Here is a 19,547-nt window from a genome sequence, read left to right as displayed (position 1 = left end):
GTGTGGAGCAATGTTTTCACCACACGAAACAGCTCTGTTTGCCTGCACTGAGCAGACGCAATGGAGGCGGAGAAAAAATGTTTCTTGGCCACCCCCACCACCACGGCGCAGTCCCTAAAATGGGTTCTAGCCCGTGTTCGATCGGATTCGTGACGACTCTTCCTCCAGCGTCGCTCCAGCCGTCGTCCGAGTTGCTTCATTGCCCTAAGCTCCGAGGAAAACCAAGGAGCAGAACAGGCTCTACCAAGCCGGAGAGGGCGCTTGGGGGCAACCGTGTCAATAGCCCGGGCCATCTCTCCATTCCAGAGATCAACCAAGGCCTCGACAGGGTCACCAGCTCTGGACACTGGAAACTCCCCGAGGGCTGTCTGAAATCCAAGCGGATCCATAAGCCTCCGGGGGCGGACCATCTTAATCGGCCCACCACCCCTGCAGAGGGCAGACGGAGCAGTCAAACTAAACCCCACCAGGTGATGATCTGTCCATGACAAGGGAGTGGTCTCAAATTCCCCCACCTCCAGATCATTTATTTCCCGGTCGGCAAAAACCAGATCCAGAGTGTGTCCCGCCACGTGGGTAGGGCCCGATACCAATTGAGACAGGCCCATGGTTGCCATGGAGGCCATGAAATCCTGAGCCGCACCCACTAGGGGGGCCTCAGCGTGGACATTGAAATACCCCAAAACAATAAGCCTGGGGGATCCCAAAGCCACCTCCGAGACCACCCCCGCCAGCTCAGGTAGGGAGATTGAAGTGCAGCGGGGTGGTCGGTACACCAACAGAATCCCCAGCCTATCTCGGAAGCCCACCCTCAAGGACAAACACTCGAAAACACTTGCCTTGCTCCCTGTCTCCAATCCAATAAACAGCAACAGGGACGCCACCATGGCCCATCCCTTGGGATGGGACATGCCCACTTCCCGTGCCTTGTTCCCCTCTCCTGGCATTCAGGAGAGAAAGGGGACGGGATGGCAAAATGGGCACTACGTGCTTCACTTTCAGGAAATGGAGCAATCAAGATGTATGTTCATAAGCACATGCAGTCATGGTGGCAACATAAACAGGGCAACCCCATAAGGTTTCTGGGATGGCAACATGTTGTAAACCACCTATAGAGTTGCATTTTGGGCGGTATACAATGTGTTAAATAATTAAACAGACATATGGAGGGTGGCGGTACCTGGGGTTGGATTTAAAAGGCAGTCCCAATCAGGAATTCCTGAATGGCTCTGCTCTATTTTTGGTACAATGATGTTGGGGAAAGGTGGACCAGACCCTTCCCCTTGGGGGAATGTGGGTGGTCCCCAGGCTTATTCATGAGAAGGGCCAGGCAGCAGGATCAGCATTGCCTCTATTGAAAGGAGCAATTCCTCACATGTGATGAGGATGGATGCTATTCCCAAGCAGACCGCTCACTCATGAGAGTGTAAGGCAATGGGGATACCCTTTCAAAACAGTTGAAAATAACCATCTGTGGGGGCAGAGATATTGGGCAGAATAGCTAATAGTGTGCTGTGACATCCCTTCTCCCATGCATTGTTTTTTCACGAGTGTGTCAGACCATAGAGTCATACATGTGGGCTGGATGGCAGATGCTGCCCAGCCTGGTTGCTCTGTACAAGCAAGCTGTGGGCACAGATACCCCAGAAAGAGGTCACCCTGTCCTGGGGACTGAGATCAAGAAGCAGTCAAAGCATGCCCTCTGTCAGCCTGTCTGCCCATTTGAATGTTTCCATCCTTATTTTTGCCCAGAATGGTGACTCTATTCTACTGGGGTGATGGGTCACAGACAACTAGGGCTCCCATCTCCTGTGATTCCCTGTAGCGGCAGATCTTCATATAGTGCAACAGCGGTCCAAACCCTTGAAATTTAATGAGTGTAAAGATCTGTCTCTAGTCCCAGTGTTTTCCCAGTTTGCCCACCCAACTACGGCCAGACACATGGCGAGTCAGAATCTCCTTTGGGTGCATGAAAAGCTTCCCTGGAGAGGAGGGGGGGAACTGTGCAAAAGTTCTCTCATTAACCAGAGAAAACAGGGGTCCCACACACATAGGGCCTCCCCCCCAATTTTTTAAATAGCTCAACTCATGAACATTCAGTCTAATGGAAGACCAAATATTTTTGAGCCTAAGGTCCTCCCCAGTAGACTGGCCCTCTCACGAGTGTGCTAGCATCTGGTGGCAAGTCACCAAGGGGGAAGGAGTATGGTTTGGTCTCCATGGATTGCTTTGCCAGGGTGATGCATCGCAAGAGCATCTTTTGTCACAGTGGGCCAGACCCCAGGATCTTTTGCCCTTCCTCATATACATATCCCCTCCTAGGAAGTCATCATGTTCCCTGCCTGGAGTAACAGAAAAACTGTGCCCCATAGCATCCCGCCCCCACCCCCCACCAGAAATTGTGTTGGTGCAAGTTTGTTTTGTTGCAAGGCTCTTACAAGGGCATTGGTGCAATCACTGTCAGAACAAGGGTTTGCATGGCATGGCATTTTAAGGGATTTAAATGTCCTTTCCCTGCTGAAGGCAGGCAGACTGTTCCGTAAAAGCACGATTGTACTTGGCACACCTCCTTGCAGATTGTGGTCAATGGCTGCTGCCCTGGAAACATCCCGATACCTTGCCCACAGTCTGGCGATGCGAGCGCCAAGAAGCTTGCTGAGATGTGGCCTTGGCGGACCAGGAACAGGGAGGGGCACTGAATATGGAGGTTGCTGGGCTGTGGTTGGATGAACGTCTGCAATGCAATTCACGGTTAGGAAAATTAACCGTGGGTTCGGCTGCCTCCAGTTTCACAATAAGTGCGAATGCGGCCACTATGTTCCCTGCGGGCACAATTATCTACTTTGAAGACAGAACTTTTCAAAAAGTCTTTTAGTCTCTCATATCACAGGAGATTTTTTTTAGTTTTGCAGCTACTCCCAACTATGGTTATCAACTACACAGGTGATGCACATCCTGTGTGACAGAAAGAGGTCGTGCACATGACCTCTTTTCTCTGAGCCAGGGAGGGACAGGATCACTCCTGCCTTCCCGTACACAATCCAGGTTGAAGCCCTGCTTGTTGTGCCATGCTCACAGAGGAGCGCTTGTGGGGCGAGCGGCATGGCAGCAGGGAGACTAGGGGAAGGCAGCTTGGCAACCAGATATCTCATAATGTGCCCTGCTACGGGCATAGTGCACTGAAGGATCCCCTTGCCCCCGAGTCAGGCGCTCAAGGTGCTTGCCTGTGTGTGCTTGGGTTGCATGCATCCCGAGTACACACACAACCCTGTGCCTGGGGTAAAGGATGCACTTGTGCCCTTTAACCCAGATTAAAGCCTGAGGTACATTCCTGGGCTTACAGGGCAGGCAGTGCCAGGATCAGTGCTGATCCCGGCGCTTCACATGGGCAGCCAAACCAGGCACAGCTGGCCAAGCCTGAGTTTGGCTGCTCAAGTGAACAGCCTCACAGAGTCGGGCACCTAGAATGCCTGAATCGGGGTGGGGGTGGGGAATCCCCCAATGCACCATGCTCATTACGTGGTGCATTGTGGGATATCCGGAAGCCAGGTGACCTTCCCTCTGCCTCCCTGCTGCGACACTGCTCAGTGCAGCAGTGCCCTTCTGAGAGCATCATGCAGCGAGCAGGGCTTCAGCCTGGAACATGTGAGGGAAGGCAGGAGCGAGCCTGTCGTCCTCCTGTCCCTCCCCAGTTCTGAGAAAAGAGGCTGTGTGCATGAGCGCAGTCTGTTTCTGTAGCACTCTCTGCCCCTCCTCTTTACAAGAGGCAATGAAGCTGCACAGCATGCCCCAGTACACCAGTGGGCTATGTCCAGTATGTCTATTTTTTATTACGGTACACAGAAAAGAGAGTTATTAACCTGGTGGATTGGAAACTTGCAAAAGAATAGTGGGGGTGCCTGACATTGTTTCCCCCTATAATAAGGAAATGCCAAATGCAGAATCACACAGCTAACACTCTGCAGCAGAGAATATAACATAATGCTGTTTCCAAAGCTTTTTTTTTTTAACTGAATCAACTTGCTGTGTTTCTGCTTGAATTCACCTTTCTGACCTCGTTCTCCTCCAAATATTGTACAAACCATCCTTTTCCTATATGTAGCCATGAATGCCTTTCCAGCACCCAAGAGAGTGCAATTGAAAATGGATGTTGAGTGAGGCTTAAATTATATGTGGGCAGCTGGTGCTGGATAAAGTTTGATTTCCAGTTAACTTCCAAACTGATACAGTTCCTACAGCTCCATTTGTGCCTAGAGCAGTTTTCCAACTACATAGACAGTATTGTAATCACTTTTGTAGGTGGGGAAAAAATCCTCAACCTTTGAAGGGGTGATTCTTGAATTTTTCATCTATAATAGATCATTGTAACAAGAGCACTACATGCAATTTTGAAAAAGCATCTATTTTTAATGTGGTTTTGGTAGGTACTATAGCAAAGGGGTTAAGCATGCAAGTTACTTTAAAAGACACATATAAATCGTGGCTTGGTTAAATGATATACAAGAGGATTGTGCTATTTGTGGATGTGATAGGATAGCAAAGGTTAGGAATAAAGAACAAAGGGGATACGGGTCTTGATTGTCTTGATCTGGGTGTGACAGAGTCTGATACAGAGTTCAGGCTGCTTTGATGTAAATGTAAAGCTGGAAAGTGTGTTTTCTGTTCCCTTTAAAGGAAGTTCTATCTTTGGAAAATGCAGCAGTAAAGGCTGTCACTAGGAGTTGTTTCACACTGTGCTTTTACTTCAAGTCTCCGCTGGAAGCAGGGGGGCTGCATTCACACATCGGCCAGATTCTCCCCAAAGTCTGTGCAAAATCTTTGGGAGCATTTCACACACAACTCGGGTTTTTCCTTCTCAGTTTAGGCTTAGCCCAATTCATGTCCAGGGTAAAAACAAAAAGCAAAACCCTGTATTTCAGCCACTTTTTCTGGATAAAGTGAGAGTGGGCTGCCAGTCAAGCTTTTGAGATGCAAATAGGAAGCTGTTGCAATTCCTTTTCGAAGTGCCTTCGCTAAAACACTGTCTGAAAAAGCTCCAGGATATCAGAAAGTCTTCATCCAATCATAAGGGCACAGATGTTTGTTTTATAATGTGCCAGAATGTTAGCTCTTCAAAAAGCACCAAAACCTTGGTTTTGATACCCTGGCTTTTGTCATATGCAGGCAATTGGCATGATTTTTCATGTGTATTCCTTATTTTCTGAAGATCAGCCACATGGCATAAAAAGAGATGGATGCAAAAAAAGAGAGACCAGAACAAGAAACTAATGCAATAATAGGCTGCCAAAAATTCAGAATGTACCTGAAAATGGGTATATTAATATAATTTACAAGTTCAACATAGAACAACTACACACATTTAAAATCATACCATAAAAACATTACTGTGCAGACAACAATCTGCTACAAAATCAGATAAAGGAATATATAAAAATGTGCCTAATTAGTCAAAGTAGGCTCACAGTGAACCATAGTCCTTATGAAGACTGAATGCCTTTCCACCAAACAATAAGAAGCCTTTTCAAAGTGTGAGTCCTTGTCAGTGGGTAATTTCCAATGGGTCAGACACATTTCAACATATGTCTTCCTCAGTGACCCATACTTACACAAAAACATCACTTTTACAGACTTTTGTAGATATGATCCCCACACAATCCCTATCTTCATCACCAAGTGCAAAGAATAAAAACAAGCTTACCAAGTATCTTGACTCACACATTGGCACACTGTTCTTCCTGTGCATAAGACCCCCCTTTTCTCTTTAGAAAAGATTTTATAATAGAAAAGTTAAAGTGACTCTTCATCAACTTAAACTATAACCTTCTCTTATCAAGTTACAAGGGCCATAGAGTGAGTCACACCTAACCTCTTTTAAATATACTCCCAAGGACTTTTGGCTGTTCCTTGTAAATCAAATCATTACCATTGCTCAAAAGGTGGGTGCTGGTGTTTTTTAAAGGGACCATATTATGATTTTCACTAAAAGAGGAAAAGCCTATAAAAGTATAAAAATGTGGACTGCATCATAAGAAACTAATATATATCTACCCAATAACTACTAAATTACAATATTGACAACAATACACATGATAAAAACAAAATTTTAAAAGGATCAAATACTGTAAAAACAACAAGTACCCATCATCACCACATACATAATACACGTCAATAGAATTAACAGCCATGTTACTAAAAAACAGACAAGGTTTCTAAAATTACAATGGCAGGGAAACTAAGATGGATATAATTAAACCTACTACATAGCTGCCTACTTTGACTATTCCAGGACATTTTTTATATATTCCTTTATGGGATTTTGTACTATATTGTTATCAGCACAGGAATGTTTTTATGGTATGATTTTAAATGTGTGTAGTTGTTCTATGTTGAACTTGTAAATTATATTAATATACCCATTTTCAGGTACATTCTGAATTTTTGGCAGCCTATTACATTAGTTTCTTGATCTGGTCTTTTTTTTTTTTTTTTTAATCTACATTCTTTTTTGGATCAGCAATACAACCTTTTTTGTGTTGTGTTTACATAAGCAGAGGTGGCTCATTCTGAAAGCAAAAACCTTCCCCATTATTAGGATTATACTGCTGCAATCCTGGCATGCCTACTTACATAGAAGCCTCATTGAACTTGGTGGGACTTGACTTTCAAGTAAGCAGACATAGGATTGGGCTGTTAGTTCGCATAGAAGAACATACATTTTGGATGTCCTCTATTACTTCTCTTGCTTTTACGTGTATAACCCAGAAGGAATATATTTTTGTACACCTGATCTGATCTGATGCACAGAAATTGAATCAAACCTCTACAATGGAAACCTGTTCATGCTTTCTGTAAAGCAGCACATTCTTTGGTGGAGCAAAAGGGCATTTGAAAAAATACAGTTGTACTAAATTGATTTTGATGTCTTCAGTCACTTGAGATGGCTCACACATAAGGGGGAAAACAGCTTTCATGCTCAGAATTCATCTCTGGGACATTATGATCTCTGGAACATGGGGCTGAAGCGTTTTTAATCTTGTGTCTGCTCCCTTCCCATATAATTTGAATACTTTGCACAGCACTGTTACTAGACGTGTCTCTTAGATGTCTTCCACTAAGCGTGTTCTGCCTGATTGAAGTTCATTACATTTTTTTCACCTGTCAAATAATATGTAATGATGATAAGTGAGCCTTTCCTAGTAAAACCTGGAATAGCCTAAAACTTATCTCTGTTTGAAGGGTTCAGACTTCAGAGGAAATAATATGAAATGTATGTTGAACTCATGGTTTTAGATTGTGAGCCCTTTGGGGACAGGGATCCATCTTATTCATTATTTCTCCGTGTAAACCGCCCTGAGCCATTTTTGGAAGGGCGGTATAGAAATAAAATAAAATAAATAAAATAAAATAAATTTACATGTCAATTTACTGTTTCCTCCCCTTATAAGAGCAACATCACTAAACTCACAAAAAAGGCAATGAATTAGTTACAGTGTATTACTATTTCATACTTATTTAATATTTATTTAATGAATAAACATATATGGCCAGGACCGCTTTCTATAAACTTCAGTTTGTTTGTTTGTTTGTTTGTTTGTTTATTCGATTTATACACCACCCATCAAAAATGGCTCAGGACGGTTTACAACAGGAGAAAAACAATTAAAACCAGTTGACAATTAAAGTCAGAACTATAAAAACAGAATAAAAATCAATTAAACATGCAAACAGCTAAAAACCCTGGAAAACCAGGGCAACCATTTAAAACAATTTATAACAGTTTACAGTAGTTTAAAAACCCTGGAAAGCCATGCCAAACAGATAGGTTTCAAGGGCTCTCCTGAAAGACAGTGAGGTGGGTCTCACGATCGGTGAGACCCGCCTCCAGAGGGTTTGTGGGAAGAGCGGGCTAAGCCCGCTCTCCCCGCAGACAATCATTAAGCCCTCCCTGGGTGGCCGGATCGGCCGCCCACACGACTGCTGGCTCCATTACGGAGCCGGCGGAGGCTTGCGAGTTCAGGGGCCATGTGGCCCCCGGGAGTTCCAGCATGCTCTGCGCAAGCGCAAAGAGCATGCTGGAGAGACCCCAGATTTTTAGCCTCCTGGTTGGGGGTCTCCTTGTGAGTTGCTGCAGCGTGGAGCCATGGTGCGGCAACACATGATCCAGAAACCCTGTTTAGTGGAGCATTCGCTCTGCTAACCTGGGCTTAGGGGAGGGCTTCGCAAGTGGGTTAGCCACTTGTAAATCACCGGGCTTGCCTGCGAGCCGGGTGGTTTACATGACCAGCAAAAATCGGGCTAGGCTCTCCTGCCTGATTTTTGCTGGTTGTGAGAATGGCCTCAGTAATGAACTCAAATTACGGATGTCTGCCGGGAGTGCATTCCACAGCCCAGGAGCAGGTACAGAGAAGGCCCGCCTCTGAGTTGCCACCAGAAGAACTGGTGGTAACTGGAGACGGACCTCCTCAGATGACCTTAACGTGCGGTGGGGATCATGTAGAAGGCACTCTCTAAGATAACACAGGGCTTTAAAGGTAATAACCAGCACTTTGTATTTTGCCCAGAAACATATTGGCAGCCAGTGTAACTGTTTCATGACAGGTATAATATGTTCTCTCCGGGTTGCCCCAGAGACCAATCTGGCTGCTGCATTTTGAACTAACTGAAGTTTCTGAACTACGTACAAAGGTAGTCCCATGTAGAGCGCATTGCAATAGTCAAGCTGGGAGGTTACCAACTGATGCACCACTGTTTTGAGGTCATCCTCTTCAATCTTTCAATTGATATGAAAGCTGCATCCTGCTCCATAAAGATAATGATCTCAAAAATGTGGTGGACTCACTGGAAACCTCTAGGCTTGACTACTGTAATGAGCTCTATGTGGGGCTGCCTTTGAATGTAGTTCAAAAAGTTAGGAACATAAGAAGTTGCCTTATACCATTGGTTCAGTCAGACCATTGGTTCAGTATTGAGCTCAGTATTGAGGTCATTCACACAATCAAAAACTGTGTTTTGGCATGCAGTGCATTGTGGGATTCCCAGATGCCGGGATGCATTTGTTCTGGCCTCCAGCAAGCCACACAGCTCCTGAGAGCTCCACATGTGTGCAGCTGAGCTGTAATGCCAGGCAGTCAAGGAGATCATCGGGGGGGGGGAGAGCCCCCCCACCTCTTGGTTGTGTGAATAGCCTTAAACTGTTTTTGGGTGAAATACAAAGTGCTGGCAATTACTTTTAAAGCCCTAAACAGCTTAGGATCAGATTACCTGGAAGAACACCTTCTTCCGCATGATCCCCACTGCATATTAAGTTCCTTGGGAGAGGTCTGGCTGCCGACTTCGGATTGGGCCTTCTCTGTAGCTGCTCCTGGGCTGCTCCTGGGCTGTGGAATATGCTCCCTATAGATATCCGAGGCTTAATATCTTTGGCAGCCTTAAAAAGAGCCCTAGAGACACATCTTTAGTCTGGTCTTCAGTGCTATTTAAATGGATTTAACTGGTTTTAATTTTTAATCATTTTGATGGATTATTTATTTTGTTTTTCTTTGTTTTTATTCATGTGAACCACCTAGAACCACCTGGGTTAGGCAGTATAAAAAATAACAAATAAATAATAATATAAAATTATTATTATCTATGATGTCTGAAGAACACAATGAGGTGGGAACATCCTTATTGCACCCTTCTTCCACACCATGGGCTTCAGATTGGGTGGGGGAGGTTTTAGAACCACCTAATAGTCAGCAGCAGTGACATTTCTGTGGTGTATGTGTGATGCCTCTGTTTCTAGGCTGTGACCAGGTTGTAGGCAGCTTCTCCAATTGAGTGTTGCCACAGCAACACTCCTCCCAAGTCTCACAATGCAAATAAGAACATAAGAAGAGCCCTGCTGGATCAGGCCCAAGGCCCATCTAGTCCAGCATCCTGTTTTGCACAGTGGCCCACCAGATGCCGCTGGAAGCCACAGGCAGGAGTTGAGGGCATGCCCTCTCTCCTGCTGTTACTCCCCTGCAACTGGTACTAAATAGTAGTGGCTTCTCCCATTACTGGTCCAGATGCCCAGATCCCAGACCCTCCCCAGCAGCAACAGTAAGTTGGGAATTTCTCAGCATCTTCAAACCAAAACTATCAATTATAAGACATGCTTTAAATGTTATGTTTTTTCATGGGCCAATAGGTCTGTAGTATTGTACATGCTTTGCATGCCCAAGGTCCCAGATTAAATCATGCATTCCCTGATAAGATTTCAGGTAGCAAAGATGAGAAAGTCCTCATTTTTGAGTCCTGGACGAGCCACTGCTAGTCAGAGTAGACAATATTGGCCTAGTGAGATTAATAGTTTGACTGATTAAAGCACCATTTGATGGGTGAATAATTATATTTTGTGTTTAATAGGTCCTACTGTGCTAGAGGCTCAATTAATTCATCCATGTTGAAAGATGGAAAAAATCATGCAGAAGGGGGAGACTGCCATGAAATGAACACGTCACCAGCAAATATACTAGTTAAACCAGTTGATAAGGTATGATATGCCTTAAAACCTTAGAATATTGTCCATCAAATTAGTACAAGCCTTTTTTCATTTATCGTCTTTATATATAATTCTCTGAGGTGTACCCGTGGCTAATCCCATGCGTGGCACCTCTCGCGAGAGTTCATTAACAGAAGCACCGTGGTGATTGGGCAGTGGGGTTCCATATGCAGTTAGGGAGGAGGAGCCTGTGATGGTTAAGGTCAGTTGGAATGCAACTGTTACTAGTTGGAAGATGTGCTTGATTGTAGAGGAGAGGAATCTATATATCAAAAAGGATAGTGGGCAGAGGTCTGCAAAGAGAGAGATTGTGAGGGAGGAAAGAGCCCCTTCAGGAGAAGGCTGAGAGAAGAGAAGGCTGAAGGCGAAGAGAGAGATCGTGAGGGAGGAAAGAGCCCCTTCAGGGGAAGGAGGCTGCCGTTGTGTGAATTAGATGAGGAAACAAGAAGGACAAGATCTGTTAACTGTTAACTCAGGAAGGGAGAGCGGGGGAGAAAGACAGGGGAAGAGTGAATGGAGAAGAGAGAAGAAGAAGGGAGAGGAAGAGAGAAAGAAGGAAGGGCGAGGGATGGACCTGAGCCTGTCAGTGGCCTGGGGGAAACAAGCAGCCATGACAGCAGCAGCAAGGAAGGGCCCAGTCAACTACTGCTGCTGTTTGGGCTACCAAGGCCACTGGCGGAGAGAGGCAAGCAGGCAAGGGATGGACCTGGTCCTTTCAGCAGCCTGAGAGGAACGAGCAGCCATAGAGGTGGCGGCAGTGACGAAGGGCCCAGTCAACCACTGCTGCTGCTGCTGCTCCTGTGGGGAGGAGCAGGAGTGGGGCTCATGTGAGGGTAGGGAGGTCTTTGGGGATATGGGGGCTGCAGTTTGGCCAGTAGGCACCAGCAACGCTGCAGCCTTGACCAAGAGTGGTGAGGGGGATGGAGGAGTGAACAAGAGAGGTGAGGGGGATGGAAGCAATGGGATGGAGGAGAAGAAGCAGGAGTGTAGATCAGGTGAGAGTGGAGAGATCTCTGAGGTGAGGTGGGCTGTGGCAGGGGGTGAGGGGAGCAATCAAGTACTAGTATGTAGATGCTCTGCGCAGGTTAAGCTAGTTATATTTCGTTTCATAGTTCATGTACACAGCTGCAAAATATGTATTCATAATAGGACTGATCATGCATATGATAACCAGGGGTGTAACTATAATTGAGCGGATGGATTCAGAGCACCCAGGCCTCCGAGCTCCTGAGGGCCCGTCAACTCAACCTCTCTCTGTTTTCTTCATTATCTCCCTCAGTCCGAGGGGCTGCTGGAGAGAGGGGTGAACACGGGCCCCCTCTCCCTTAGCTACCAGACAGAACTTCAACAGCCTTTTAAAGTAGGAAATAGTTCAATTAGAAAGAATGAACACAGAAAATAAGCAGATTCAGGATGAATGAGTAGTACAATGTGAATCTGCATCTTTAGAAAACTGGTAGAAAATTCTGTTGATCCTTAATGGAAATCAAGTCACAGTTATTGGGTTTTAAAAATATTTAATAAATCCTGCCTTTCTTTCATGGATTCAAAGTGGCATACACAGGGGTCCTTAGCAGTCTCCTATCCAGACTTTCCAAATAATCCTACTTAATTTAAGAAGGTTGCTGTATCATATGCCTTCAGATCGTGCCCTAGGATCTAAAAGCCCACTAACTATTGAAATTCCTGAAAAGCATCTCTAGATACTTGGATTCAGGCCAGATTCAGCAGAAAGTAATTTAGTTTATTCTTGATATGAGCCAAGTTTTTTCCTCCTCCTAGAGGAAACCACTTGTCTTATTAGGAAGATGATTATTAGGAATGTTTCTGTGGTTGGCAGAATACCACCTTAACATTTTGCACATTCATCAGTTTTGCCACCCAAACCTTTTGATACAACATCCTTGATATTGTCCATTTATCTCTAAGATCAATGGAATGGCTCCCGGAGTCCTAGTACTCTGCTATGCAGGTTCTTTGCACTAGTTGCCACCAGCTTTGTACTTCACACTACAGAACAGTTTATATGAATAGGCCAGTAATTACTCAATCTTCATGCTAAAAACAGATTTTCTAACTGGTGACAAGCATAATCTTTGTCAGCCTTTAAAAGAGCCCTTAAGACACATTTTTAAGCCTAGTAATTCTTGAATGTTGTAAATTGTTTTACTCATGGGTGTTTTAATAGTTTGCTTTATTGTGTTTTATTGTATTTATGGTTTGTGAACCGCCTAGAGCCTTCGGAGCCAGGCATTCTATAACATGAATGAATGAATGAATGAATGAATCCAGAAGCAGTCAAAATCTAAACACAAATTTCAGCACACACCCATCAGTGCGCACACTGAAACCTACAAATCTAAAATTTGAAAGGATAGGATTGGCACTAGGCAATAGCTAAATGTGGGTATTCTGCCAGGTCCTAACAGCTATTAGTTTCCTCCTGTGTGCTGAAAGTTTACTCTCAGTGGTGTGCATTTCTGGGAGAAAAGCTCTTGTCAGACAAGGACACCATAACTCTCAGCAGTCATCAGCAGCTGGAAGGTGGGAGTGAACTAACATCTATGATGCTCCTCCATCACTTCCAGCAACTTTACAGTCCTTGGTTTTCTTTTTCCACCAGGGCCCTTCCCTGATGTCAATTTCACTTTGCTTCACCACAGGAAGGGTGGTTATGCATTCATACATTGGGCGGGGGGGGGCATTTACATTGAAGTCTGTGTGAGACATCAAGGTGCCTTCATACACGATTTGGATTTTTCCCTGCACAAAGGAGCTTATGCCACATTATCGCCATACTAAAAAGTTCCACTTTTTATGGCACCTTTTTGGGATACTTCGATATATCCTGATGTTTCTTCTAAGATGTATGGAGAGGTCATACTGATTGATGTTAGAAGACTAACCAGATAACTGCAAAGAGGAAATTTAGCTTAAGGTCTGAATTATAATGACTTCCAGGCTGACTAGAAAAAGTAGGCTTGAGATTAACAGCGTATTTTTAAAAAAAAATTAAGAAGAGGAGAACGGGAATAGGGAGACCCATAGGGGTGCAGTGATTATAATACAACCTTGTCCTTCCTTTAATGGTGATTGGACCCTCATGGCTCTGGCACAACCGAAGGACCTCTTTCCTCAGGGGTGGACCGAGAAGCAGCAGGCAGTAACAGGAAACCAAGGGGATTAGGCAGCAGAGGTTTATCCACAAAGTGTCTGTTCTTGAGTAGCCAACTTTTGGTAGAAGCAATGTTGGCTGGGCAGACCAGGCCAGGCAAGAAGGCCGATCTGGAGGCTGGAAGTGTGACTGGCATGCAGAGCAAAACACAGCCAAGTGTAATAAGAACTTAAGGATGTAAGAACATGATCCTTGTGCTGTATCAGGCCCAAGGCCTATCTTGTCCAGCATCCTGTTTCACACAGTGGCCCACCAGATGCCTCTGGGGAGCAGCCCACAGGCAAGAGGTAAGTGCATGCCCTCTCTCCTGCTGTTGCTCCCCTGCAACTGGTATTGAGAGGCATTGTGACTCTGAGGCTGGAGATGGCCCACAGCCACCAGACTGGTAGCCATTGATAGACCAGTCCACTATGAATCTGTCTGAGTCCCTTTTAAAGCCATCCAAGATGGTAGCCATCACCACATCCCATGGCAAAGAATCCCAGATTAATTATGTGCTGCAGGAAAAAGTACTACATTTCCCAACCTTCAGTTTCATGGGGTGACCCCTGGTTCTAGTGTTGTGAGAAAGGGAGAAAAATTTATCTTTGTCCACCCTCTCCACTCCATGCATAATTGTATACACCTCAATCATGTCTCCCCTTAGTCGCCTTTTTTCCAAGGTAAAGAGCCCCAGATGCTGTAGCCTAGCCTTATTAGGCAGGTGCTCCAGGCCCCTGATAATTTTGGTTGCCCTCTTCAGTAACTTTCCCTATTGTACAATATCCTTCTTAAGATACAGTGACCCAAGCTGTATGTAGTACTCCAGATGTGGCTGCACCATGACAAGGGCATGATAATATTAGCAATTTATTAGCTAATATGGAATTAGCTAACATGGAATTAGCCTTTTTCACAGCTGCTGCGCACTGAGGACAGCTCACTTTCAACGAGCTGTCCACCACAACCCCAAGATCCCTCTCCTGGTCAGTCACCGACAACTCAGAACCCATCAGTGTATATGTGAATTTGGTGTTTTTGGCCCACATTGCTTACATTGAACTGCATTCACATTTTTTGAGTGTAATGGTGGGTGTTAGATCTAGCTCCCAAATCACGGGTGACTCCAAGATATAAGAACCAAATGACATGCACTGGGATCCAAATGGAACACACTGGCTCAAGGAACCAGGGCAATTATAGCCCAAAATGTGTCTTGAGGCAACATTCCAGTTGATCTTCTTTCTTGAATAGGGCAGTTCTGGGGAATCTCAAAAGGTTCAATTGTCTTTGTTTGCTGTGCTGCACTACAACATAGTGCTTTGAATGGGTCAAGTATACCTTGTTATGTAAATAGCGTGAATGGACGTACACACATGGTATCTTCTTAGGTTGGAAGAACCCCGTAAACTGATCTGTATTTTAATGAGTACACCTCTGAGTTTATATCGTCGACTTCGCTTTCTTCTGATAGGAAGGGAGTTGCATCACAGAGCTTTATCTGACTTCCCTGCTGGGGTAATTGGTTTTTAGCTCGTTTGAGGCATCTATGGAGGAGAGGTAGATCAAGAGGGGGCCAATCTTCATGCAGAGAGAGACCCTGAACAAAAAGCTAATTTTTGTGAGTTTACTTCAAAAGTCTACTAGGGAAGGCGCAAAGCTAGTTTTATTTCCATTTGGCTTTGGTAGCTGCCAAATCTGGGGGGTAACTGTCCAAGGACAGTTAGTCGCTTAGTCACTTACTAAGAGACTGGTCCCCATGTGCCAACAAACGGTGAACTCATGATCCTGTGAGGCTCCTGAGCATGTTAAAAGTGAGAGCCACATGCCCGTGGTCTCAGACAAAAGCAGAGAGGCTTCTGGGAATCCGCAGAAGAGCAGTGCTAGCAACACACCCTGCACACACATTGGAAAGAGAAAGTATGTATGTTTACGTATGTACAGAGAAGAAGCAGTTTATGCAAGCACAGCAAGGGAAGGGTATATGCAGTGGGGAACTAGATGTGACCCCTGCAAGTGTAAGATTATATCAGAGTGGAGCCTTCATGTGTGAAGTGGTGGCAGTGGCCACGGTGGCAGCAGAGTGGTTTGGGGCAGGGCAGCCTACCCTGGGCTGCTCCCTTACGGAGGCTGCTGCTGTTGCCGCCCCCACCATAAGCGGTGGAGAAAAAAGGGGTTCCGGGGGCTGCCTCCGGGGGCTGCCTCCGAGTGCCAGATTACAGCTTCACCCCTGAAAGAGAGCCTGCTTCTGTCAATAGACAGAATTTTTAATGCAGGCTATATGACAGGGGGGGGAATGTGTGTCAGTATGGTTGGTCTGGCAGAAGTCTCACCCAAAACCATTTAAAAGAAAAAGAAATAGAAAAAATTTTTCATGGGCCCAATTAAAAATTTTCAAAGACACACACCACACATGCTCAGGTAGGAAAGAGGAGTGGCAACCCGCCTCCTCTAGAAAGCCACTGGCCAGAAGGGGCCAGAGAAAGTCCAGGGAGCAAGCAGTATGAACGGTGCATGGGGGGAAAATTGCAAGGCACAGAGAGGAACCCTATTAAAACAACACCGATGTGAATGGCTCCCAGGTTTCTCTGAATTAGCTTTACTGTGTGTATATCTGGCTAATATAGACCGTGCTCTACTTTACCCCACTTAATCGCATGGTAAAACCTGCCATCTGGGAAAGGCCCCAACAGATTCTGGAGTATTTGAAGAAAGTCATTCACTGTGTAGAAATTATTATGGGTCTTTAAAAAAAAAGATTTAGACATTGTCTTCAATTAAAAGTGTACAGAAGGAGTAAACTAGCCAAGAAATCTATGGCAAGAATGGCTTAAAATGCAAAAAGAAGAAATGTCATTGGTACACAGAACTGCAAATCTCCCTTGTTCACCTTTGCCCTCCATAACACCCCCCCCCTACACACACACACACACACACACACACACACACACACACACACACCCCTGCAGTATCACATGGCAGATTTAAAGTGTGAGCCAGTTTGGGAGCCAATCCTCACTTAAATGTGGGGATAAATAAAATAAATAACACAGGTGCTTTGGCACCCTTTTAAAAAAAAAAGTTTTGATAGTATTGGTCGGGCTAGACATCCGTAATGGTGATTTGTCTTATAATTAGCCAGGTGCTTGTCCTTCACCATGACTGAGGCCATATACCCAAAATGGATATGGAGGGCAGAGCAATGTCATAATACCCACATGTCAGCATACCAACACACCTCACCCTCTCACAGATGCTACCCACTCAGCACCTCTGGGTGCAGATGTTTCCTTAGCTGGCTACTTGCTTTGTCATCTCTCTTAGATGTGAGCTGGTGAACACAGACTAGAAAAAGGCTGATATATTCCTCACACTAAAGGTGGAATTTAGATCATAGCGAACTATGCAATGATTATAATCCAGATAGGTTTAGATCTCTATACTAAACTTTTACTAAGGAAAATGGCTCTAAGAAGCATTTGTTAAAATGGAATAAACAAATAATACAAAATGACAACCTTTAAGTGATTACTGTATTTACCTCAATCCAAGACTAGATTTTCTCCAAGTTTTTTTAATATTAGAAATCAGGAAGAAAAATATTTTTTAATGTTAGAAATCCTCTTAAAGTCAGAGTCCTGTTCCTTTTGAGTAAATGTAGGTATAACCTGTATTTGCACCCAGAGCCATGAATAAAGACAGGACATATGAATGTAAACTTTATTAATAATTAACTGATGAAGGATCTGCAACAACAACTGTAACTAAAGAAGCCTAGAGTGCGGGCATTTCCACCCCTTCTGGGTAAAGACTGCCTCCTACAGAGGATGGCCCTTCCCTTTATGTTGGGCAACCAGCTAATTTCTCCCTACAGTTAGGGAGGGTGGGTAGGAGCCGCTAACCAGCTAAGACTGAGGGTTGTAGCCAATGCACTGCCCCGGTGCGTCGGCTGATTGGCTAGGAAAGGCCACGTGGGAGGAAGGATGGCTACATGCCTGTCCTATCCTGCAGCCCTGGTGCAAAAGCCACCCCCACCACCAGCCTTCAATGTTGGGAGGAGTGGGATTAACTTCTACTTTTTAAGGGGGTCGTCTTAAATTCATAGGAACATAAGAAGCTGCCATATACCGAGTCAGACCATTGGTCTATCTAGCTCAGTATCGTCATCACAGATTTACAGCTGTGAAGGTTGCAAATCCAAGGTTGCAGGCAGAAATCTCTCTTAGCCCTATCCTGGAGATGCCAGGGAGGGAACTTGGAACCTAGATGCTCTTCCCAGAGCGGCTCTGTCCCATGTATTTTATGTGCATTTAATCCATTATTTGTAAGGAAAGGAGTTTAAGATACCTGACTCAAAATCTATCACGTTTCTGAACAGGGTCAAGCCTGGAACATATGTGTGAGTACAATCTGGACGAAAAGGATATTTGTACCAATGTTAACAAAAATGCATGGAAGCAAACAATGAAATTAGGTTGGATCAATGTGCGTTGCCATCACAAAACATCAGCTTTGGATCTGGGAATGTAGAGTTGTGCCATGTGAATGATTGATCAGTTTTCTGCAAATATTGTCATTAGATACCACAATGGCCAAATGCATTTCAGTGCTTTGCTTATTGGGGCCAAATTTAAATGAGAAATTAATGTGAGCCTGTTTTCTTCTTCATTTAGGATCGTCCCAGTATTCCCTGCGTCCTACTTTGCATGTGAATTACTGCAAAACATTTCAGAAGATAACATCAGGCTGTGCTTCAAAACAGGACGCAAAAAGTTAAATCAGAACTGAATAAATGATTCAAAGACCTATGCCAGACTTCTCTACCCTTAGTAAAAATAAAAGCAAAAAGATAGCCCGTAATCATTTTAATCATTCATCATTCTTTTGTTTAGAAATGGCCATTTTGACACCATCTTCAGTATTGTGTTTTCATCTGTCAGTGTCATAGAGCAAATTTAGATGTACAACCTTGGTTGTTAATTTTTGCCTTTCAGAGATCCATGTAATCTTCCTTTCTGCTTGGGAGATGTGAGAAATACTGTCAACATGTATATGTTTCCAGGTGTCTGAAAGTGGGAATTCTGTCAAAATATGCACTTATCCTAAGACCTTTTTCTTTGCGGGGATTATTTAGACTTACCAGAAAATGAGTGCATTGTCTGGGAAAAGAACAAAAACCTGTCAACATTGTCACATTCCCCAATAACTCTTGGAGATTATGCATATTGGCTGATGTTCAGAGCAGCCACCTGGGGATGCAGCTGACCTGCATCCCGACATAGAGAGGCTGATCCGAGTTCATCTACTGAAGTCATTCACACAATCAATAACTGAAGCTATTCTCACGACTGCACAAAACCAGGCTGAGGGAGCCAGCCGCCCAGGGCTAGGTGCGGGATCATCTGCAGGGAGAGAAGGTCAAGCCTGCTCTCCCCGCAGAACCCTTCTTGGCTCCCCACTCTGCTCGTGTGGAGAGAGCCTCACTGTGTTCTACTTGGGTTTAGGAGTTGTATGTGCTTCCAATTTTTGGTTGTGTGGAGACAAGGTAAGAGGAAAACCTGGGTGGACATGATTGTGTGGAGGAAAAGCTACCCAGGAGGAAAAGCTACCCAGGTTTTCCTCCTACCTTGCTTCCACACAATCACTTCTACCCAGGTTTTCCTCCTACCTTGCTTTCACACAACCAAACATTGGAAGCACATACAGCTCCCAAACCTGGGTAGAACACAGTTTTTGACTGTGTGAATGACCCCAGGGTCTTGCTGAGCTGCAGTGCGCATGCACAGGGGGAAGGAGGAGTGACTTTCACTTCTTTTCTCTTCCCTGCCCCTGCAAATGTTCTTTGCCTTCCAAAAGTATGTCAGTGAG

General features: G+C 44.8%; 1 protein-coding gene across 1 annotated transcript in view; it reads left to right on the top strand.

Moving 5' to 3' along the window:
* Positions 1-18,452, top strand: part of TPO (thyroid peroxidase) — a 123,678-nt gene extending 105,226 nt beyond the window's left edge. Inside the window, exons 13-14 of the mRNA XM_053286033.1 lie at positions 10,390-10,516; positions 18,353-18,452. Of these exons, the coding sequence (XP_053142008.1) occupies positions 10,390-10,516; positions 18,353-18,391 (166 nt within the window). The 3' untranslated portion in view covers positions 18,392-18,452. The remainder of the gene's footprint in view (positions 1-10,389; positions 10,517-18,352) is intronic.
* The last annotated feature ends 1,095 nt before the right edge of the window (positions 18,453-19,547 follow it).

Source organism: Hemicordylus capensis, chromosome 1, assembly GCF_027244095.1.
Source record: "Hemicordylus capensis ecotype Gifberg chromosome 1, rHemCap1.1.pri, whole genome shotgun sequence".
Lineage (NCBI taxonomy): Eukaryota > Metazoa > Chordata > Lepidosauria > Squamata > Cordylidae > Hemicordylus > Hemicordylus capensis.
The sequence above is the reverse complement of the archived record's forward strand: the minus strand, read 5'-3'. Positions and strand labels throughout refer to the sequence as shown.